The following is a 13,702-nucleotide window of genomic DNA, read 5'->3' on the forward strand; positions in this document are numbered from 1 at the left end:
CCAAATTGGGCTACATTTTTTTCTAGTTGGCGTCGAAATTTCGCCTTTGGCTATGTGGCTATTTTTGGGCTATTTCTAAGGGTGCGGCGAACTCTTGTCGAACCTCAGGTTCGACGTCGAACTTTGAGGTTCGACTAGTTAATTTTCGAACTTCTAGTCAGTTTCGAAAAAAAAATTGTTTCTCTTTTGGCTACTCGAGAGGAAAGAGAGGAAGGAGAACGGCTTCAAACTTCTACAAACTTCGGGGTTTTCACAATGCGCATAGAAGCAGTGCTAGCAGACTTCAAGCGGTCTCCCCACAGCGCAATGAGGCAACTCAAACAAACAAATTGCACTGTTTTTACAGGTCCGGTAGCGCGTCCTCTACCCGGACGTAGACTGGACTCTCCAAACGCAGCTTTGGTGCCCATTGCGAAAATTCTTAGGCATCGCCAACTTTAAGAAAAGAAACACAATAAAAAAAATAGCTTGAACCGGAACGGGGGACGCTCATATTCTACACAAAGAAAAATAGACGGGTGGGTTATTGGTAAGAACCTTAGATATAGGGGTGCTAGTTTAAAACTCCCAGTTCTGACTGTTCTGCTTCTACATTCTGTTCGTTTACTGTATGATTATATCTCCCGGGCTTCACAATACAGCTCGCGTATGTTTTCTATTTCTGAAAACCTACGAAGGATGGGTAATTATTTCACAAATTTTCATCCTTCTGAAGCTTTTTTATATATATATATATCAGGGGACCTAATGTACGCAAAAAGTGGCGCATCTGAGGGTTGAAAAAGAGAATTTAACGTGCTGTTTTTTATGCGTATGAAAAATTGTCAATAAAAGGCTTAAAAATCGTTGTTTTTAGTCTTGGCTATTTTGGGCTATATTTATTTTATGGCTTTGGCTATAATTGGGCTATACCTCCCAGCCGTTTGGCGGTTTTTTGTTGGGACCATCTGGCAACACTGATATAAACCCTAAAAAGCCAAACTGTCATTAGCGAGCTTCCGAAAGTGCATGCGCAGCAACGCGGTACCTGAATTCCTCTTTGAAGCTTTTTTTAACCTTTGAAAAAGGGATAGAACGGGCAGTGGGATATTGAGGATTCTTTCTTCCTCGGACATGCACGTTTTGTAGCCGTTCATGGTGGTATTTCCAGACGTTCCCTTCGTGTGATAGTCCCCTTCTACGACGAGTTACGCATGACCTTCAGAGCTGCACACTGGCACTGTTGTTACTCGTGACCTATATAAGAAGTAGTCTTCTGTGAATTGGGCGAGTTGGTAAACATTATACATGATGAAAACCGCTCAAACGAAAACAGAGTGAAAACAACAAACACGACAGGGCGAATCTGTTCTCGCAACTAAAGTTTTGTTAGTGAAATTAACAGAAAGAAAACAGCGTAGCCGACACTGATTACATTAACACATTATATTAACACAATATTTGGAACTGAAATAGTTCACACACCGCTATTCATATTAGCTCGCAAAGAACAAACCTCTTCATAATTGACAGAGCTACCGGCGGCACACTGCCAGTTGTCAATACATTGTTGTCTTTCTCACCGGTGTGCGATGTTCTGATTTTGTACTTGCGGCTTCATTAATATACAGAATGGGTGATTACTAAATTCTGATGAATTAGTAAATATGCCCAATGAACGTCAAGAATATTGCAAAAAAGTGGACATACTTTTAATGAAGTGACGAATGCGAATTATGTTAAATGGCAACGTATGACGCAGAATCCGCTAAGTTAAAAAAAAAAAATCGGTGAGCTTTTTTCCGCATCTGCCGGTTTTGCGGTGAGCTTTTCTCCGGTGAGCTTTTCTCCGCCGCCCGTCTCCTCCAGCCGATTACCCCGCCAACCAAGCCCTTTGCTGGGTTCTTTTCCACCGTCGACGATGGGGAACCGCTGGATAATCGTCGCCACCGATTATCTTACTCGTTACGCCGAGACGAAAGCCCTTCCGTCGGGGACTGCGGTCGAAGTCGCCAAGTTCTTCATTGAGTCCATCGTCCTCCGGCATGGCGCCCCCGAAGTACTGATCACAGACCGAGGGTCATCGTTCATGGCGCAGTTGACCCAAGAGATCCTTCGTCTAAGCCACACAGAACACCGTTGAACAACGGCATACCATCCGCAGACCAACGGGTTGACGGAGCGGCTCAACAAAACAATCGCCGACATGGTCTTTATGTACGTCGACGTGGAGCACAAGACCTGGGACGAAGTGCTGCCCTACGGGGAGGCACTCACTTGATCGAATGACGTTTTAGCGAACGCCCACGTTTCATCGAATGACACTTTAGCGAATAGTCGGACGCCGCGAAGCGGCGTTTTCGGGTGGGCCAAGTGAGTTTATATTTTTGTAATGAGTTGCCGCAGACTGTCGCCGCGAAGCGGCGTAAAGCGCAGCGCGACGGATGGGTTAACGCGCGCCCCCGTTTTTCGCTAAAACGACCATTCGCTCAAATGTCGCCGTTCGCTAAAATGTCATTCGCTCTTGTGATATGGACCCTGCCCTACGTCACGTTCACCTACAACATAGCAGTGCAAGAGACCACAGGAGTGACGCCCTTCCAGCTAGCGTATGGCCGGGCGGTGACGACTATGCTAGACTCTATGTTGCCGCACCGGTCAGTCGACGACGGGAGCGATTACGCCCAGGTGGTTGCTCAACGGGCAGAAGAGGTCCGCCAGCTAGCCAGACCCAGACTAGGAATTCAAGACCAGCAACATGTCGACGCCGGCCGCTACAATCTTCGCCGGCGTGACGCCCACTTTCAACCCGGAGACCGGGTATGGGTCTGGGCACCGATGCGGCGCCGCGGTCTCAGCGAGAAGCTTCTCAAGCGCTACTTTGGACCCTACAAGGTTCTTCGCCGTCTCGGGGACTTAAACTACGAGGTTCTTCCTGACTGAACTAGACCATCAAGACGACGCCAACCACGACCCGAAGTAGTCGACGTCGTGCGCCTCAAGCCAAGTCGTGCGCCTCAAGCCACACAGCAGCAGCGGCAGCGCGCACGGCACCTTGTCTGAACGAGTTCACGCTATCATTACAGACAACAATCAGGAAGAAGCAGCCGCTATCAACGTCCCTGGATCAGCGTCCGTCACCTCAGCACGTGCAAGCAGCCACGAGCTCGGATTGGTTCAAGACTTCACCGGCCACAAACGTCACCGGCCACAGAGCTCAAAAGGACCCGCACGTCGCACAGTGGCACACAGCAGCAGCGGCAGCGCGCACGGCACCTTGTCTGAACGAGTTCACGCTATCATTACGGGTTAGATAGTTTCTTCTACTTTTTTTTTTTTTTTTGGTTTTTGCTTCTGTTGTTGCATGCCGCTGCTGCTGTTGCATAGTTCTTTTTTTTATTTTATAAAGCATGGAAAATGTTTGTCCGTCATGTTCCGAACAAGTGAAAAGAACTGAGTTAAAGTTAGACTGTTCTGAATGTAAATACAACTACCATCTGCTACCTTGTTCTGGAGTCTCGGAGGCCACTTTTATTTCAAAAGGTAATGCATTGCGAAAGTCGTGGAAGTGTCAAACTTGCAAAACTGCAAAATCTCGGGGAAGTCAAAGTGCCAAGGAAGAAAACGCGCCCGAGGAGATACCTAACATAACCGTCATGTTATCGGCGATAAACGCCAAGTTGGACAGTCTAATGAGCCTGAAAGAGACCGTGGGGGCTATCGAAAAATCCATGCAAGAAATGTCTGACAAGTATGACGAAGTGCTAAGGGAAATGAAGGAGCATAGCAAGGAAATGAAACAGCTGAAGAAACGGGTCGAAAGGCTGGAAAGAACTGACGCCGAGATGGAAATAAAGACACTGAGGCAACAGGTGAACGACCTTGAATGGAGGGGCCGAAAACTGAACCTAGAATTCCACGGCATCCCGAGAACTGATAACGAAGACCTGCTAGTGAAGGTAAATGAAATCGCAAGAAAACTTGCTGTACCGGACCTCACAATGAACGAAGTCGCGGCAGTTCATAGGCTGCCGTGCAAACCAGATAAAACGCCAGGTATCATCGTTCGTTTCGTTCACCAGACAACTAAAGATCAGTGGCTAAACAAACGATCGGCACTTAAAAAAGGAAAAGATAACGCTTACATCTTGGAAAATCTAACGACTCACGACAGGGCGCTTCTTCGGGAGGCAAAAGAATGGTCCAAGGAAACAAACTATAATAAGTACGTCTGGTATAGAAATGGAAATGTTCTCGTGCGCAAAAAGGAGAGAGATCAGGTGCATGTGATTAGGTCTCTGGATGATTTGCACAAACTCGCTTGACGTTCTTTTGTTATTGTTTTTATTGTTCACTTTAAGAACTGTTCTTTACAATGAATGATATGGCACATTCGTCGTCGAAAAATAAAAATGATGCCCTGCATTTGACGTCGGACACCGATTACTTTCTTCCATCCGATCTACAGTCTTTCATGGGAAAAGAGTACGACGGTTCCCTCAAATGTTTTCACTTAAATACTCGATAGGCACGAAATAAAGCAAACGAACTTGACTTTTTTTTTCATCAATTCAGCTTTGACTTTGATATCATAATGCTTACCGAGACATGGTTTTCTGATGCTAATGACGTTCTAAAGTTACCGATGTATAATACGTATTTTTTAAACCGCACCGCAAGTCGGGGAGGGGGCGTGGCACTCTTGCTAAGAGAGAGCATGTCCTGCGAGATGCTTACTGATTACTGCTGTGTTCACCAAAATTACGAGATTCTGTCTGTATTGATAGGCCACAGTATTATCGCAGTTTGTTATCGTCCGCCGGCTGGTAATATTTCGTCTTTTTTTGCTTTCCTAGAATCTTTTCTTGAGTTCGCAAATGAAAATAAATACAATATAATCCTGGGGGGCGACTTGAATATAAACATGCTACTAGAAACTGCGGATAAAAGACAGATGGATATGCTAATTAAAGCAGGCGGATGTATGAACACAATATCTTTGGCTACTAGGATCACTAATGAATCTTCCACACTGCTTGATTTATTTATTACCAGCTTTGCACCATCACAAACTAAATCTGGCGTAGTAATCACTGACATAAGCGACCACTTAGGTATATTTTTGTGTGTGAAGATAAACATAAATAAAAGACAGAATAAACCGGCGGTAGTAAAGTTTCAAAATATAACGTCAGATAGCCTGGATGACTTTAGACGAAAACTTTCTTCTATGGACTGGACGTCCTTCATGAAACAGATCCAAATAAAGCGTGCAATATGTTCTTGATTCGATTTCAAAAACTCTATGTAAGCTGTTTCCCATATAAATCAATAAGTCCTTCCAGAAAAATTCGTAAACCATGGGTTACAAAGGAATTACTTGAAAAAATTCGTATAAAAAACGCGCTATATCAAAAATTTGTGAAAACAAAGGAGATAGAAAAACTTTAAAATTTCAAACGTTATCGCAACCAGTTAAACAGAGAACTTCGAAACGCTCGAGAAACATATTTTGTTCATTTCTTTTCGACATGTGGTAATAGAACTGATATTTTGTGGAAAAAACTAAACTCCGTCCTGAATCGTACATGTACCCCGAAACAAGTAGAAACGATAAAATGGGATGGTGAGGAAGTGACAGGAAAAGCATTAGCGAATGTATTCAATGATTATTTCGTGAGTTTAGTCAAAGACACCCCAGACTCAGATGCTTGCATGCAAGTTTATATATTTTCGAAATTGTGCATCCATGTTTCTTAGTCCCGTTACTGATTTAGAGGTAATATCTGTCTTCCGTGCATTAAAAAACAGTAAAAGTTGTGACGCCGACGGTTTACAGATAAAGCCTGTAAAGTATGTGATAGATATTATTTCCCCTTGTCTGACTCATATATTCAACCTCTCCTTGCAAAATGGCGTGTTCCCCAAGCGAATGCAACTGGTAAAAGTAACGGTTTTATATAAGAAAGGTAATAAGAATGAACTAGGTAATTATAGACCGGTTTCAATTTTGCCAGTGTTTTCGAAAGGCTTAGAAAAAATTTTACTATTACAAATGACTTCATTTGCAGATAATCATAATCTAGTAAGTTCATCTCAATTTGGCTTCCGCAGACAACGGTCCACTGAGCTTGCTCTTCTTGCACAGAAAGAATATATCCTTAAGAACTTTGAAAATAAAAAACTAACTCTCGGTGTATTCATTGACTTTACGAAAGCCTTTGACTATCTTGATCATGATTTGCTATTTAAAAAATTAGAAATGTATGGCTTCCGTGGTCAACTGTTACTACTTATAAGTTCATATTTGTCTTCCCGTCAGCAATACGTACATATTAATGGTCATTCACCATCAATAAAATCTATTCGGTCAGGCGTTCCCCAGGGAAGCATCTTGGGCCCTTTTTTATTCAACCTTTACGTAAATGACATTGTAAATATCAGCCGATCAACGAAGTTTATCATTTATGCTGACGACACCAGTTTATTTTTTACTGGTGATACCGCCTCAGATCTCATAGATACCGCGAATGATACGCTAGAAAAACTAGCGAAATGGAGCAAATGTAACGCTTTAAAAATAAACATAAATAAGACTAAGGCAGTTCTATTTCGCCCAAAGAATAAACAAGTTGACATAAACAAGACCATATGTTTAAACTCTTCTAGAATTGAGTTAGTCTCTTCTTTTAAAACATTGGGTATTTTTTTCTCAGAGACAATGTCATGGGATGATCACGTTAACTACATTATATCCAAATTGTCCAGCATTGTTGGCTTGATATATCGTAATAAACACATATTTCCCATTAAGGTAAAGTTGTTAATATATAATTCATTATTTTATTCCCATATAAACTATGGTCATCTAGTATGGGGCACAACTACTTTTACTAACTGTAAAAAAATATTCATTTTGCAAAAAAAGATTGTAAGAAGTATTTGCAAAGTCCCACTCGAATGTCCAATGGATTCACTTTTTACTCAACTGGGTGTAATTAAATTTTTTGATTTGTATAGATATCGCCTTTGCGCAAAATATATGATTGAAAAAAACATGCATGTACATCATCTTGAATATTTAGCGAATCTAACACAAAAAGTACACTCGTACCAAACGCGCATTCTGCAGCCCTGGCAAGTGCCTCTTTTTAGAACAAATTATGGCCATCATACTATAGCATACACACTACCGACCATCCTTAACCACCTTCATATGCACAACATAGAACTTGACACGTTATCGGTGGGTACCTTGCGGGACATGATACTCTCTGGGCAAATCGGCCACGATTGAACGGTGCCTTTGTGTGTATTTTCTGAGTATTTTTTTTTTTGTAAAGGGGAATGTGCTTGTGTTTTGTGTATTGTACAATTAATTAACGTAGACTATTTTTCTGGTTTTTCCTTGAACGATGTGGGGCAGTGCTATTTTTTGTCTACTCTTAAATATTGTATTTTTTGTTATAGTGCCTTGAACGATGAGCAAGTGACGTTATTCTATAGTGCCTGCTTATTTTCTTTAGTTTCATATATCTCATTGCCAACTGTTCAATCTCTTTTTTGTTTAGCGTTCTCAGTATATTTCTTTTTTTTTTTTTCGTCCACGCTGCTTGTAGCTGCTGCTTTAGGGGGGCTTAGGACTAGTCAAGCTGTACACACAGCTTTTTTCCAAAGCCCCCACCAACACTGTACCTTTCTTGTTGGAAAATACTAACCTATTATTATTATTACGAACGATAGAACTTTGAACTCTCGTCAAACCGTGAACTGTGACTCACGATTCTGCTATCCTTTTGTTGTGGCTTTGTGTTTTATGTTGCATCGGGACGATGCACTTTTAAAGGGGGGGATAATGCCGCGCGCAGGGCTGAGAAAGCAACGCTCGATCACGAACCTCTAGAAAGTTCTCGTTTATTCTTGTTCCAGACGTAACTTCTATCATTTATCCCTGCTTTTGTTGTTCCAGAAAGTGCGTGTTCATTCTCGCCCCGAGTGCGCTACGCTCGAACCTTCTCCGCCGAATCTTCGAGATAGTGACTCAACTTAGATAAGAGGCCGCCCGCGACCTTGTCGAGTCAGTTTCGCCCCAGCGTTCGACTCTGTTGCTACGCCGACTTCGACGCCCGCGACGCTGTTATTATCTTTTGTACCCTTCTATTTTTGGCACAAGTTCGCCACATTAAACGTTTATTTATTCCTGTTCATTTCTTCTTTATTGGTCACCACCCGTGACAATATGGATGAGCGTCGTAACGGCGTGGGGTCGCGTATCACAACTGCGTGGTGTACGTTAAAAACCACAGGATAGCGGTTGTACTGCACTCGCTGAATTGCTCATCTACAGCTGACACACCAGACGCTCAATGGGGCTGACTAACTTTCGGCGGTATAAAGAACATACACACAACACACTCACATACATTTAGAAAAAAAAAAGTGGAAGAGGAATCCACCAATCGCAGCAGGACAGCGCAGGAGAGGCGAAAAGCAATACGTGTACCACTGCAAAAGTAATACCGTCACCACATTGGGTTTGCAGCTGCAACAAAGAGCCTTTGATCAGCGTGCGCGCTTCAGGCGGGCGGCCCTATTTTGAACCAAAAACGAAATCCAGGCTTTTCTTTGTTACACTGTCCCTGCATGCTGTAGATAGACAAAAAAAAATCAATAAATAGGATTCATACTTAGCTCTCGTCATCAAGCTCGATCGCATTCCTTCTCACCGGCATGTCTTCCAAGGTAAGCTCAGTAAGCTTCCCCATCACGGCTGTCATTAGAGAGTTTTAGTAGATCGTTCCCATGACTCCGATAACGATACCCGATACTCCGCCACCGCCTTCCTTGCGCATGCATAGTATCGTTATCGGGGCTATCGGAGGTATCGGAACGATCTACTAAAACTCTCTATTACCCTTTTGCTACTTTGACATAAAAAGAAAGTTATGCGAGTTAATTATTTTCCTGTAAAATACGAAGACAAATGGCAAAAAAAAAATAGAAGGATGTCCCAGTGAGTGGCGAAATTGAGAATACGATTGGACATGAAAAAAAAAAAAAAAAATATGGTGAGGGTAGGGACAATGGTCAATTCAAACGTCATGATCACTCACCTGAAAACATCGCATGTTTTTGGTGTAATCGTACTCTGAGCTTTTTCTGGGTCCCTGTATTGGTTGCCGTGGTTCGTTGTCTTGTGTTATAAAAAACATTAAACGCGCAGGCCCCCTTTTTTTAGAGTGCGCTTTTAGAAAGCTTTCAGTATATTTGAATTACGATGCACTGTTACTTTAATCAGTACAGCCAATTGAAAAGCTGAGCCGCATATCACTCTCCAACGACCACTGGGGTGCGATGTCGCTCATGTTTCTCATTGGCTAAGATGACTAAAAGACCAAGATGATTTATGTTTGGCGTGCATCGCGGTGGAGTAGCCACTCATGAACTTCTGTGGGTGGAGTCGCGTCCGGTTGCAACAAAAATGTTTATAACTGCACACACAAAATAAAAGTCTCTAGCTGAGTTAACTTTTTTTTGCAGAACACGAAGACAGCCAATCAGAGCAAAACGTAGAAGTATTTCAGTGAATAGCGAAGCTCAGAATACGATTTGATCTTAAAAGCGCGATAAGCGAGGAGACTATGATGAAGTAAAACGTCATTAATCATTGTTCTCGGAAACGGGAGTGTATCTTAAAGAGACTCTCGGGGACAGTTCAGCGGGGGCCGTGTCTCAGACTAACAAAAATAAGGTTGTAGTTAAAGATGCATTTCCGAGTAGCTCGGGTTTCGACCCCGTTCACACACTCGCGACTTCTTAGAACGGAGTGCCCTAAAACCTCTTAACATTTCTTAGGACGAGAGAACACACGGGCACGCTGGCGCCATCTATGCGGTGACCTCATAACTGCATTTCACTAAAGCAAAGGTTTTGCGGGATTTCCGAGCTCAAATGTGCGTAATATCTATGAGAATGGTCGTTTATTACGTTGGCAAAAGTTTTTCGAGCCAAGAAAGAAAGGATACTGCGCGAGAGAAATAGAAAATATGCGGGACCGCCAAGTTTCCACTGCTACCCAATAGATGGCGCCAGTGTGTCCTCTCGTCGTAAGAGATATTAAGAGGTTTCAACACTTCCGACTTCTTAGGACCGAGTGCCTTGAAACTTTCAAGGCACTCGGTCCTAAGAAGTCGGAAGTGTGTGAACGTGCCTTCGCTCTAGTGTGACGACGAAAAAGCATTACACGCAACATAATGCATACGCAGCCCGTAGAAGGTAATGCATAAGCGTCCAAGGAGAAGGCACGATTAGCCATAATTAATCAATTATAATCGTAAAAAGCGCGATTTACCAAGCCCCTCGGCGGGAATCAAACGAAGGTAAAACTTTTTGTTTAGGGACAGCTCTAAGTCAAGGACAACCCTAACACGTAACCCCCATTTTAACTTCGTACTTTGCGCCTTTCAGCCCATCCTGTATTCCTGGTATGGAAGCTCCTGCGTGTACAGAGTGCGGATCGGTAACTTAATTCTTTCCTTTTCTCGTAATATTTTAATTTACTTTGTCTAATTTTAAATTACGCTTTATTTTGTCTCTCTTTCTCTCTCTCTCTATCTCTCTGACGGACGAATACTTTGAGGGAGTCGCGTTTTTCTTTTTTGTCGACAGCACTGGCCCTGAAGAAGGTTGACTACGAATACAAATCGGTTCCTCTAATCAAGAATAGAGTCCAGCTCGCCGAACAGGTGTGTTATTCAATACCTCAAGAGCAGATCTCTGTTAACTCGCAGATCCGTTTTTTTTTTTTTTAAGCTACGGTATTCTAATCAAAGAACCCATTGTCTCAATTGTGGTTATAGCAGAAACTGTCCCGCCCATAACATATATACCGCATGGGTCGAAGGAGCCGTAAGCCATTTGAAGCAACCGCATAAATAGGTTTCTTAACGTATCGAGCTAAAATTTTGAGGGCGGTAACCAATCGAGATGGTGCATTTCGTATATCCAAATCTAAGAAAAAGCTGATATTTAAAAAAGGAGTAACAAATGAAGAAAGCGAATTCACTACCTATACGGTTACCGTCAACAAACGAAAGCTGACTTTTTTTCGTTCGCGCTGTTTGAGCCGTTCCACCATATAAAACATTTACCAGGTGACCCAGTTTGCAACCCTATTATAATTAGCCATATTTACATCAGGAGCAGTGCCTGCGTGCGTTCGTCCAAAATTGTCTCCTTGTTTTACGCCCATCAACAGATTTCCGAGGAATTTACCAGGAAGAACCCGATGCAACAGATTCCAGTGCTCGAAGCGGACGGGAATTATATTTGCCAATCGGTAATGTCGGAGCTCCTTAATTTATCGCAAAAATACATGGCCTTCATTTCTTTTTTTTAGAACTGAGGGACGTACGGTTTGTCAAGCCCTATCTTATCTACCATCAAAACACAGAAATTTAAAAAAAAAAAAAAAATCTTAAGCCGCAGTTGCTCATACGTTATGCAAGAGAGCTCGGTTCATACACGACGACAAAATCTGCCTTCACGCCTCAAGCATACGTTCGAAGTATATTTGCTTCATACATGCTTCAAGAACGTCTGCAGGCAGTGTTTGTATGGCAGGTATGACCGTTATACAAGGAACAAACACGCCCCAGACAGTGTCTGGAGACTGTTTGATAAATCGCAATGTAACCGCAGCTATAGGATTTTCAGTCGCGTCCTAAGTGGAATGAAGTACTTTTTCCTTTTTTTCTTTAGCTGGCCATACTCGAGTTCCTGGAAGAGAAATACCCGGAGCCGAACCTGCTGCCCAAAGATATTGTCCAAAGAGCGAAGGTGAGTTGACCGTCAAGTCGTCTTAATGTCGAATCATTTCTACGACAACTGCCTGATGTCATGTATTTAATAATTTCTAACTCGTAATGATGATGTTTTTTTTTTTTTTTTTAGGTTCGTGCCATTGCGGAGCTGATAGTGTCCGGTATCCAACCGCTCCAGAACACGGGCCTTTTGTTTCGTCTGGAAGAAAGCAGACGCAAAGACTGGGCATTCCACTTCATCGTCAAAGGTTTTAAAGGTACGCACCCGCTGTGGAGGAACGGATGCGTGTTTTACAAAAAAATGGAACAAATTGTACCGCGTGTTTGATCGTGAAATTTTGTTTTTCGGTTCGAATAAATATGCTACCCATTACAGAAAGCTGTAACTCCGTCAGAATATAACGCTAGCGGTGGGGATAGAATGCGAAAGTTCGAGAACATGATGTTACCCTTGTCAAAAGATGAACAGGAAGGACTAAGTTTCTCTCTAAGCCGACGTCCACCTAATTTCGAGAAAAATAAGAAATATTATTTTGGGCCCTGCGCCTGTGGCATTTATTTCAGTGAAGGAACCTCATCAGCAACAAAGAAAACAGTATTGCCTTTCTTGCTGACAAATTTGTCACCTTTCAAGTCTACTCTACTCTCTCTTTTTGATCTGTTCTTGATCGTCCCACTGTTCTTCAGCCTTGGAAACGGTCCTCGCCAAGACAGCCGGCCAGTACTGCGTGGGTGACAGCGTGACCATCGCCGACACCTGCCTGGTGCCCCAGGTCTACAACGCCAAGAAGTTCGGCGTGGACCTCACGCCGTACCCGACCATCATGCGCATAAACGACGCCCTGGAAGAACTAGCGGCCTTCAAGGTCGCCCACCCGCGCTGCCAGCCAGATACGCCCGGCGGCTACAAAGACCCATGGGAGAAGTAGCTTCGAAGAGCGACCACAAGATCCGTCAGCGAGGAGTGCCACTGCGGCTTTACGCTGTGATCTTGAGTAGCCGGCTGCGAGAACGATGTCGCTCCTTGATGAGAATTCGAGGCACCGCGGCGATCGTGCAACCGCAAAGGAGCTGCTTATCTTATTGACAGATTCCGTATGATCCTTTTATGAAGCCATTCCGATTCTGTTTAGAGAAGGCGTCGTTTCCCAAAAAGTTTCACCGATACCGTGGCTTGTGTGCTATCGATGCAATCATTACGTTGCAATAAAAGACAACCTTCGTTGACAGAAACAGAAAACACGCCGTCAGATCACTCTGCACTGTGGCTGACAACGCACAATTTTGTCGTGCACTCGTTTGTGGACGCGAGCACCGCTGGGCCCTTTGATTAGGAGGAGCAGAAATTCGAGGGTGCGCCCCGTCATCAAAAGGGCGCGTGTCACGCGCCAGGTGTAGCCAAGAGGGGAGACAGTGGCACGGCGAAAAAGAAAATCCTAATGATCTCGCTGGAGAAGACGCTTTCAGCGCGCGCCAAATTCAGCCGCCATAGCCGACCTTCTCTTGTCTTACCGAGATGTCGAGCGACTGAAGCGGGCGTTGACGAGTCTCCACAAGGGCCTATGCTGGGGAGAAGGACACGGTAGAATCTGAAATGGCAATTACCTGTCCTGCTGTGGTAATGATGAAGTGGATCGAACGGAATAAAAGGAAACAAAAACTGAAGGTCGGTTATGGCGGCGCCCATGCACAGCTGCCTGAAAGCGTCTCCGGAAGGTTCTGCACGCTCCGGGTAGCACGCGCTCCACTGTTCGTATTTCTTTTGATCATGACTGTTTTTATTTTTTTTTTTTAGGTAATGTGTGGAGATATACATATTATGTACAGCGTGTCTCCTGAGCTCAGAAGAGCTCGTAAATAAGCACCCTTGGAAGACCAAAGCCAAGAGCACCCAGAATAAT

General features: G+C 43.6%; 1 protein-coding gene across 1 annotated transcript; it reads left to right on the forward strand.

Annotated features, from left to right (window-relative positions):
- Window positions 1-8,709: 8,709 nt before the first annotated feature.
- Window positions 8,710-13,041, forward strand: LOC8039385 (maleylacetoacetate isomerase). Its single transcript, XM_029974257.4, has 7 exons — window positions 8,710-8,721; window positions 10,447-10,498; window positions 10,648-10,724; window positions 11,237-11,317; window positions 11,740-11,817; window positions 11,932-12,058; window positions 12,489-13,041. Exons 1-7 carry the CDS (start codon window positions 8,710-8,712, stop codon window positions 12,728-12,730), a joined length of 669 nt encoding a protein of 222 aa, XP_029830117.2. The 3' UTR covers window positions 12,731-13,041.
- Window positions 13,042-13,702: the final 661 nt, after the last annotated feature.

The sequence above is a fragment of the Ixodes scapularis genome, unplaced genomic scaffold (assembly GCF_016920785.2).
Source record: "Ixodes scapularis isolate PalLabHiFi unplaced genomic scaffold, ASM1692078v2 PGA_scaffold10__122_contigs__length_95168666, whole genome shotgun sequence".
In the NCBI taxonomy this organism is placed as follows: Eukaryota; Metazoa; Arthropoda; class Arachnida; order Ixodida; family Ixodidae; genus Ixodes; species Ixodes scapularis.